The sequence below is a fragment of the Helianthus annuus genome, chromosome 6 (assembly GCF_002127325.2).
Source record: "Helianthus annuus cultivar XRQ/B chromosome 6, HanXRQr2.0-SUNRISE, whole genome shotgun sequence".
Classification (NCBI taxonomy): Eukaryota; Viridiplantae; Streptophyta; class Magnoliopsida; order Asterales; family Asteraceae; genus Helianthus; species Helianthus annuus.
In genome coordinates, this window is record NC_035438.2 from 98,181,838 (window position 1) to 98,192,705 (window position 10,868).

The window sequence follows — 10,868 nt, forward strand, 5'->3', positions numbered from 1 at the left end:
TGAACGTTTGTTTATGTCCGTTTATTTACGTTCCTTAAAATATAGTAAATACATAAATAGTTATATTTATATTAATATTAGGTTTTCTAACTATTTATATAAATACAACTATTAGTAATTGAGTTTTCTAGTAATAAAAAATAGAATTTTAAAATTTTTCTTAGATGATCACTTAATTTATATAAAAAAACTTCATTTTAGTATCTATGAACCCTAATTTATATGTGTTTTCGGATGAACTCTTATATATTAGACTTGTTTGTTTGTGTTCTTAAATTGTGTTTGTTTATATTTGTTCAATTACGTTTATTTGTGTTCGTTTATGTTTGTTCAATCATGTTAATTTATGTTTTTTTATGTTTTATTCCAATATGTTCGATTAATTTTTTTTTGTTTATGTTCGTGAACTGTTCGTTTAGGCTTTAAGTGAACGAACATAAACGAACACGAACATGCCTGATTTTTTAATGAACGAACACGAACAAAAAGACGTGTTCGATTATATGTTTGTGTTCATGATCGGTTAAAGTTAAATGAACAAACACGAACATAGACATGCCTATGTTCGTGTTCGTTCGGTTCATTTACAGGCCTACATATGAGAACCTACTTTTGTAATATTGTCAAACCTAGACTTTCTATGGCGTTGATACATCCAAGTTAACTCATCAGGTGTATTGACCCAACATGCACGAGTAAACTCATAAATCCTACTGAGATAAGATAACTATGGTTACATGCATTAAATGACGGAGTGCATAAAATGGTGGAAATATAAATAAATAATTCCACTACAAGTACAAAAACACGCACTACTTGTTTTCCCGATTGGCATTGTACCTGACTGAAACATTTTTAGATCTTTCAACAAAACTGTAGACATGCTTTCACTTTGATTTTCCTTTACTCGTAGGTTTCTTCTTTGATGCGTTTTTATACGGGCTCTTCTTCACTTTCAACTTACTCGATGTTGATGAAGACTTCCCTTGCTGATTTCTTCGTTTTTTGTCGCTCTTCGCATTGTACATGTCAACAGCCTATTTCAAGATGACAAACAGTAAAAAATAAAACATAAAAGCGTCAAAAATTTGCTACCTTTAGAAGGTGACAAAATGCTGAAAAAATGTTTAAATCTCATTTTACCTTTCCAACGTTGAAAATTTCATGAGAATTCTTGGCCATTAACTTGTTGAGAATCTTGTCAGATTGTTGCTTCTCTAAGGAACCCATTCCCGATCCTTCGACAACAGGCAAGAACTGAAAGATGAAGAAAGTGATCGTGAAGATAAAACACTTTGGATTAAATACGTCATAAGGTAAAGATTTGGGCATCCGTTTTACACACCTTCCTGTATTTCTTTTCATGTTTGGGTGGTTTTTCACCAGCCAACTTTTTGTCGAATTTACCACCGCTGGCAGTCGAAGTTGCCGCCATTCCTGCTACATTCTGTAGTTCATCCTTGCTAACCTTTCTTGGTGCGGTTTGGGTCCCGGTTATAGGCAATGCTGTTGCAGCAAGTTGAACATGACTGCCAAACAGACCCCAGAGGGCTAATGAGATGTATGCCACAGATAATAACTAGATGTAATACTGTGTTCATGACTGCCTGTTGATATAAAAGTACGAAAGAAATAACATAAGACCTTGGCAAAGCACCAACTTTTGCAGCCTCTTTCAGATTATACAAACGGTTCTTCTCTTGTTTATTGACTCGCTCCTTTTTATCTGACCGTCTCTTGGCAAAAGGATCGACCCCTGGCTCTGCAAACATCCATAACAATTCCACTTCAGATTTTCAAAAAATAAACCTCATACTTCCCAAATTAGGTTCACACAGATGTACGGTCTTTCAATAATATTCCTTTTATATACAATGTAAGTTTTCTAATACATTTTATGTACCAAAGTAACGAACACTAGGCATACATTGACTAAACTCTAAAAAGGATAAATAATTACCATCGGTCATTTTTGCCTCAATAATTGGAATGTCATTGTCATCATTTACTCGATCATAACCATAGCGACGCTTCCAAGAGCCAGTTTGTTCATCAAAGACAAGCTTGTCTCTCTTTTTGTTTTGGATGCCTGTATAAAAGGCCAACAGATCAACACAATTAACGATCCTCAAATAAAGGCCATGTTCCCAATAACAACAAAGTTTAGGTTGTTATGTACTCACCTTTCTTCTTGGCAAAAAGCTCCCACTTTGTTGGCGGTTTAGGCTTTGGCAGCTGCAAAAAAAAAATGATCTTACATGAAACAAAAAAAATAAGAAGAAAATGAAAGAATTTAATAAGTAGATGGCAATGGGTGGAAATAGAGCAAAAATGCTAAACTTCTTTACACATTTTTTTCTTTTTATTTTAATAAAATACATAAAAACAAAATATCTAATTGCAAAAGGTGATCTTATGAATGCAGTAATGAAATACAAAATATTATTAGTGCATGTGAGATACCAAAAGCCTTTTGACCACAAACAATAACCACCTAGCATGTACACACAGTGCACTGCTAGTGACCTTTAAAATCAACAAGCATGTTGTTTGATCAAAGCTCCTGAATCTTTATCCTCTAAAAGATTTCTAAATGCAATGAAGATACAGATCTTTAAAAAAGCAGTCTTTTCTTATCAAAATATACTTAAAGAAATCATGTTTAGAGTTTTTAAAAAAGATCATTTAATGACTGCTATAAAAAAAATCAAAATAAAATATTGAGCACACAAGCACGGGCAAGTTGTCCTTGATTCAAACCTTCATATTTACTAACCAAAAAAAAATATAAAAGGTACCATTAAGTAGAACACACTGAAGTAAACAAATAAGCAATGCATCAGAAAGTTCTAAAGTTCACAATTTATATAAAAACGCCATCTCATTGAGTTGGATAAAGATTATTGAAAGATTGAGTTACTTATATGAAATTAAGGGCAAAATAACAAAAAAGAAAATGGCGGTGGGTAAGCTTGAAAAGACAAACAAACTACAACCAACTTTTACCGAAAAAGATAAAGAATTTTATGCACATTTTTAATGTATATAATGTAAGAAAACAGGAAGACAAAACATACAGGCTTTTCTCTTGGCAATTTTGTGGATGGTGGTGGTAGAGGGACAACTGGGCCAGATGCATCTTCAGTAGAAGGCAAGTTAAAAAGAGCATCAGCAACTGCCTGAATTAACTTCGTACCATGTGCTATGCACTCCTTCACAAGATCCTCCCTATATTAACCATGTAAACAGTATACCATGAAATAAGCACAATATATAACTAAAAAAATGCACCATATCTTACAAAACCAAAAACCTTTTTGATAAAAACTAGTAACATTGTCGTGTATCGACATAAAAGTGAATTCCACGGGACAATTTCCAAACCCAACTACTTGAGAAAAATAATGTTCTTCTTTGTTTAAATAGTTCTTAAAGCAATGCAGGACACATATCTAACAACTTACTAAGTAAATTATTTCCAGTAGATTAAGTCTCATAGTAGTCTTTTTAAAGTACTGCCTACAATTGAGATTTATAAAAGCTTTACCTAAGCAACCATGTGAAAAGCATTCCACTTCAACAAAAGTTGGGTACACTTAAAAAAACTTGCCGGTTTGAGTGTTTGACAAAAGTCTGAGACGATGAGCCGTGTATATTCGGTACCAGTAACGGTACCTACTTTTGGGGATTTTCGGTACCGAGCTCATCCCTAAAAGTCTCCATAATTGTATTTGAAATACTATGCAGTAAACTCTTAACTAAGTAGTTATAGTTAAAAGAATAACTGTTAATACCCAAATTAAAAACAAGCTTTCTTGCCAAAACCAATTAGTAAAAATTGAAAAATCAAACTAAAACGCATAAGCGAATACCAAACTTTGAACAATTATATGCTAACATTACTTAAAAGCAACCAACTTTACACATCAAAGCTGAACCCTAACCCTATAGAAGTAAAATTTAAAAGTTTACTTCCAGATGACCAAAATCAAATGAGTTGCAACCATGCAATAGCTTCAACAGTAAAACAACATTTTCAAACAGCCAAAACTCACTAATCTTAGCACTGATGACATTCATTTTAAACCTAATTTCTTCCCCAATTTTATTTCAATAACAGTCTAACTGCTTTCATTACATTCATCATGAACAAGAATTATCATCATTCACAGTGATCAGCAGAATAAGCCTAACCTGTTATCAGGAAGAGATGAAAATTGGTGGTGAGGATCGAATGCCGTGAGATTGCCGAGGTCGATTTGGTGTTCTTCCCCCATCTCTGCTGCTGTAGGGTTTTGGGTGTTCGGCGGTGATTTTGAAGGGTTTGCGAAATTAGGTTTTTGAACCAAAGATTCATATTCAAGTCCTCTACTTTAGTCATTAGTGTTGATGAAACCTTCAAGTATATACACTTTTACAAATTGCACCCTTGTATTGTTTCTTCTATGTGGTTTTTAAATGAATTTTGAATTTGAATTTGAATTTGAATTTTGAATTCTTGATTTTTTTAATTTAATTAATATTACTATCTGTTGGAAATTTCGTGTAACTATTGGAAAATAATTTTTAGTCAATTTGTCAAACAAACTGAACGCAGCGGAAAACGTGTATACGAGGTTCGGTTCTAAACCGTTCCCACCAGTGATCTCTTTACAATCAAAATAGGTTATATAAAATTAAAGGATCGTGACATCCAAGAAAGACACCTTGGTTCAACGAACGATCTCGCTAGATGATCGTTGACCACGAAATCATATTTGTTCGTTTGAAACGATTTCAAACGAAACCTTTAAACTAAAGAAAAATAAAGTTCAAAAACTTTACTTACCTTTTCGCGTAATTAAAGAAACACGAACTTATTAGGATTAGTTAGAACTTCAAGCTCCTCTTTCCTTTTGTTTCCTTTTGCAACGAAGAAGAACAAAGAAGTGGGTATCCTTTTCCACTTTCAAGATCGTTGAAGATCACAGGAGGCCAATGAGAGAGTTTGGTTTTTGTGATTTTTCTTATTCTTTTTCGACCAAAAAGCCAGCCAACAACAGAACCTATTTGTTCCCTTTTTATTTGCAACGATGGTAGGTCTACCAAGTATATGAGATCCATTCTAACTATATGGATGCATATATGAGACTAAATTGGAAGTAGTTAATTAAAGATATAATATGTATATCTTTTATTTAAAACTAACATTAGAATTGTAATCTAATCACAACTCCACATAATTATCTCATAATTATAACAATAATCTCATTACTTTTAATTATCTAATAACTAACAATATATATATATATATATATATATATATAATTTATTATAATTAACAAATTAATTATAATATTAAATCCGGCTCTCCGTAATTATTCTAAATAATTACCTGTTTCTTTCCTTACGCTTATTATTTCGTGATCCGGTGATTAACGATTAAAACACCGTTAAATGTTCGTTGCCCAAAGTGTAACTCTTTGGGTCGTACCTTGACGGCAACATTGAATTATAATTGACAATTGAACATTATATCCAACAATCTCCCACTTGGTCGATTGGCCGATTAAGTTTCAATGTAGACAATAGTGGGTGCCTAGCTGCATCATATTGCCCCCGGCAAGGTATGACAAATTTATGTCAACTAATTCTTTGCACTAATCAAACCTATGGTTATGCAAATACTATGGCCCTGGTAATCGACTCATTTATCCCTCTGTATTGAACACTTGTTGAACATGAGACATGGATCGAATTCATTCTCATATATTATTCAACCATTTCTAATTTCGTTCCTGATTTGTAAGTGGTTTATCAAACTATTACTAGTTCGAGCGTGGCCACGCGTTTAACACCAGTTCAAATCAACGAAAGGCGCCAGAGTGTTTTTCTTCTAAGTATAGAAGTACAGATCCCTTTGGCTACAAACAACTCCCACTAAACTTCAGATCATTCCCAAAACTATCCTTATTACTGCCAGTTACGTACAGCGTTAGATAGAATCAAAGAGCAACCATCCATTTAAGTTAGTTCTAGTATGCACCGCAGGTCTAAGGATACAATGATCGTACCTATTCAAAATGTCTTATGACTAAGATCCATGAAGATCATTTTGAAACGAGTTACGCCCAATATGATTCAACTAATCATATCAATGAATATGGTTCTCAACACTTTGAGTATCCATTATATGGATCAACCATCTAATTCACAATAGTCTTTTACCAGATTGGTTCTCACGAATCTGATAGACTATGGACATTTTAGAATACAATATTCATAGATACTTAACGTACTAATATTTGAACACAAATATAATAGTTTAAAAGACATTCAACCATTAAATTCAAATAAACATAAAATACTGTTTACAGTTCAAAATGCACCAAATTACTAAATTACAAAATCAGGCCCACTGTCTAGCATATCTAAGACCTATACAATCAGCATGCTTCTCGTGTCTCACTTGAGGTATAGGCTTAGTAAACGGGTCCGCTAGATTCTGATCAGTATCAATTTTCTCTACTACGATGTCTCCTCTTTCCAAAACTTCCCGTATGTAATGGAATTTTCTGAGAATATGCTTCGTGCTGTGATGCGACCTTGGTTCCTTTGCCTGAGCAATTGCACCTGTATTGTCGCAAAATATCTCGATAGGCTTCTGTATGCTTGGTATAACTCCGAGATCAGCAATGAACTTTTTCATCCAAACAGCCTCCTTAGCAGCTTCTGAAGCCGCTATATATTCTGATTCAGTGGTCGACTGGGCCACCACGCTTTGCTTAGAACTCTTCCAAGTTATAACACCACCATTTAAAGTAAAAACATAGCCTGTCTGAGATCGTGAATCATCACGATCCGTTTGGAAGCTTGCATCAGTGTAACACTTTACTCTCATCTCTTCTTCCAAACCGCCAAATATCAGAAACATATCCTTAGTTCTTTTTAAGTACTTTAGGATATTTTTCACAGCAATCCAGTGACTTTTACCAGGATTTTGTTGATATCTGCTAGTCAAGCTCAGAGCAAACGATACGTTCGGTCTAGTACATAACATGGCATACATGATGGAACCGATAGCAGAGGCATATGGAACCTTTTTCATATCCTCTTTATCTTTGTCCAATTTGGGACACTGATGACTATTTAGTACGGTTCCACTAGCCATTGGCAAGAGACCCTTCTTGGAATCTTGCATTGAAAAACGTCGAATGACCTTATCAATATATGTACTTTGACTAAGTCCAAGTAGCCGCTTAGATCTATCTCTATAAATCTTTATTCCTAGAATATAAGCAACTTCTCCAAGATCCTTCATTGAGAAACATTTACCAAGCCAGGATTTAACATCCTGCAGCATTGGGATATCGTTTCCAATGAGAAGTATGTCATCTACATACAGGATTAGAAAAGTAATAGAACTCCCACTTGCCTTCTTGTAAACACATGGCTCATCTTCGTTTTTGATAAAACCAAATTGTTTGATTTTCTGATCAAAACGAAGATTCCAGCTTCGAGATGCTTGTTTCAATCCTTAAATGGATTTATTCAACTTGCAAACTTTCTTTGGATTCTTAGGATCTACAAAACCTTCAGGCTGCTCCATATAGACATCTTCTGTAAGGTGTCCATTTAGGAACGCGGTTTTGACATCCATTTGCCATATCTCATAGTCATAATACGCGGCTATGGCAAGTAGAATCCTAATAGACTTAAGCATGGCTACTGGCGAGAAGGTTTCCTCATAATCAACTCCTTGAGTCTGAGTAAATCCTTTAGTAACCAACCGAGCCTTATAGGTTTGCACATTTCCATCCATGTCTGTTTTCAACTTGAAAACCCATTTACTTCCTACAGTCCGACATTCGGGAGGAAGTTCAACCAAATCCCAGACTTGGTTGTCATACATGGATTGCATCTCGACGCCCATGGCTTCGAGCCATTTTTCAGATTCGTTACCTGAAATCGCAGCTTTGTAGGTTGAGGGCTCTTCTTGATCTATTATCAAGACGTACCTATCAGGTGAATACCGATTAGGTTCATGACGATCCCTCGTACTTCTGCGGACGCCTAGTGTTACATCAGATTCCTGAATCCTCTCAGGTTCAGGTTCAACAATATTTTGTTGAGAGGCAGATTTGACTATTGGTTGATTAATTTGTGGTTCTCGAATTTCCTCAAGATCCATAAGATTATCTCCAATTCCTCGCGCCATAAGCTCATCCTCTAGGAATGTTCCTCGACGCTTAGTGAAAACTCTATTTTCAGCAGGATTATAGAAATAATAACCAACCGGATATGCATATCCAATGAAAACAACTTTTTCACCGCGAGGATCAAGTTTGTCCGAAGACTCACTGGTAACATAAGCGTTACATCCCCATATGCGAAGGTAAGAGACTTTAGGTGGTTTACCATGCCACATCTCATATGGTGTCTTTTCTACCTTTTTAGTAGGAGCAATATTCACAAGACGTGTAGCAGTTTCAAGAGCATAACTCCAAAAGGAGTGTGGTAAGTTTGTACGACACATCATTGATCGAACCATATCTAATAAGGTTCTATTTCTCCTCTCAGACACACCATTAAGTTGTGGTGTTCCGGGTGGAGTTAGTTGGGATATAATCCCACACTTCTTGAGATGTTCATTAAACTCTTGATTAATGTATTCACCACCTCGATTGGATCGAAGTGCCTTAATCGTTTTCCCTAGTTGATTCTGTACTTCATTTTGGAATTCTTTGAACTTTTCAAAGGTTTCATGTTTAAACTTCATAAGATAAACATATCCATATCTACTATAATCATCAGTAAATGTAACGAAGTATCTTTCCCCGTTCCTTGACATAGTCCTGAATGGACCACATACATCAGTATGTATGAGTTCTAACAGGTCTTTGGCCCTTTCACTAGTTCCGGTAAAAGGGGCCTTAGTCATCTTGCCACTTAGACAACATTCGCATAAATAATAAGTCTCCTGGCCCGTGGATTCTAGAATCCCTGCAGTCTGGAGCTTCCTCATGCGATTGATGTTAATATGGCCAAGACGACAATGCCAACGATATGTTTGATTAAAGCTAGTTTTAACACGTTTAGAGGAAAGAGAGCATACCATATTATTTGATCTATTGTTAGAAGTATCTATTTCATAGACACCATTGTGAGGCTTAGCCTCAAAATAGAACACACCATTTAAAAATGCAGAAATGTTACCATTAACAATATCAAAAGCATAATTAAAACCTTGTTCTCTTAAAGCAGAAACAGAAATAATATTCTTAGTCAAACTAGGAACATAAAAAACATTGTCTAAAGAAATAAACAATCCAGAAGGTAATTCAAGAATAAATTCTCCAACTGCCTTCACAGCAACATTCTGCCCGTTCCCAACGTGCAGCTCTAAGTCACCCTGCTTCAGCTTTCTAATCCTTTTTAGTCCCTGCAAATCATTACAAATGTGAAAACCACATCCAGTGTCAAACACCCAAGATTTGCTCGAAAAGGAAAATAGATCAATAACATGTATACCTGAGGATTCTCCTATCTGCAGCTTCTTAAGTTTCAGCTCAGCCAGGTACTTGGGACAATTCCTCTTCCAATGCCCGATCTCATCGCAGTGAAAACACTTGGCATCTTTATGAGGCTTTGCCTTCAGAGTGGCAACCTTTTTGCCTTTGCCCTTGTCTTGCTTACTCGCCTTGCCTTTTCCCTTGGATTGCTTCTTCTTGGTAATTCTTCCTTCCCTGATCGCCAGCACTGGATTGCCCTTAGTTGGGATGTTTGTCTCAGCAGTTTTTAGCATCTGATGCAACTCTGGGATCGTTCTTTCCCACCCATTCATGTTATAGTTCATTACGAACTGATGATATGAATTGGGTAGCGAGTTAAGGATCACATCCGTAGCTAACTCATTACTAAGGGGTGCGTTCAGACGCTCCAGTTGATCAACGAAAGACTTCATTTTCAGTACATGAGCACTGACCGAAGTACCTTCCTGCATGCGACATGTAATGAGAGATCTCATCACCTCAAAACGCTCATGACGAGCTTGCTGCTGAAACATGTTTTTCAGCTGCTCACTCATCTCATATGCGCCTAAGTTTTCCAGATTCTTCTGAAGTTCTGGAATCATCATAGCAAGCATAAGACATGTCACATCTTGGGAATCATCAACATGTTTTTCCCATGTCCTACGGGCTGCACCCGTATTAGCAGCAGGTGCTTCGGGAATTGGTCCTTCAAGGACATAAGCCTTTTTCTCCGCCCTGAGAACAATTTTCAGGTTGCGGTACCAATCCATGAAGTTAGAATTATCAAGTTTAGCATTTTCAAGGATGGATTTAAGCGAGAATTTGGTGTTATCAGAATTGTTTGTAGACATCTGAAGAATTTAGAAGAAAATTTTATTAGTAATTTTCATGCATTAACCTAATTCAATTTTGACCCAAGATATACAAAATTTTAGGAATTAGGATGAAATCCCATCTCCCCATAACTCAGTGAATGGACTTAGCACTCTTCACTGGCATAGATTGAAGGGTAGGTAACGATCACCAATTGTGTCAACTACACAATTCTCGGTTTGGGGTCGCATGACGAGTGTTGTCAAGCATTGGTACGTTAACCCCAACTACGCCCACTTTCACAACCGTAGAAGAAGAATGCAGGGTAAACACTAACATCCGCTCTCGTGTCGCAAAAGTGATATTTGTCCTCAAATCAGAACTGTAGCCCGGCCCATGTAAGCATGGAAATCGCGGAACTACCCCTAACCAAAACCGTAGGCCTGGATGCAGGGTAAACACTAGCACCAGGGGTTCGGATAGATCAGTTCGGGTGTTCTTAATTTAGGGTGGCGTAGAATATCGATTTTAATTTGGGTTATA

The 10,868-nt window shown here is 36.1% G+C and overlaps 1 protein-coding gene across 1 annotated transcript; it reads right to left on the bottom strand.

Annotated features, from left to right (window-relative positions):
- Window positions 1-696: 696 nt before the first annotated feature.
- Window positions 697-4,347, bottom strand: LOC110865687 (ribosome biogenesis regulatory protein homolog). The gene is made up of 8 exons (XM_022115010.2): window positions 4,195-4,347; window positions 3,078-3,228; window positions 2,184-2,235; window positions 1,961-2,089; window positions 1,645-1,762; window positions 1,346-1,529; window positions 1,144-1,257; window positions 697-1,037 (listed from the first exon to the last, which is right to left on the bottom strand). The coding sequence occupies exons 1-8, from the start codon at window positions 4,275-4,277 to the stop codon at window positions 888-890; spliced, it is 981 nt and encodes a 326-aa protein (XP_021970702.1). The 5' UTR covers window positions 4,278-4,347; the 3' UTR covers window positions 697-887.
- Between the last annotated feature and the right edge of the window lie 6,521 nt (window positions 4,348-10,868).

Excerpts from the sequence above, each read along its gene's own strand:
- LOC110865687 (XM_022115010.2), bottom strand. The coding sequence starts at position 4,277 with ATGGGGGAAGAACACCAAATCGACCTCGGCAATCTCACGGCATTCGAT. Across the intron at positions 3,229-4,194 it reads TCATCTCTTCCTGATAACAG|GGAGGATCTTGTGAAGGAGT; the intron begins GTTAGGCTTATT and ends TGGTTAATATAG. Across the intron at positions 2,236-3,077 it reads AATTGCCAAGAGAAAAGCCT|CTGCCAAAGCCTAAACCGCC; the intron begins GTATGTTTTGTC and ends TTTTTTTTGCAG.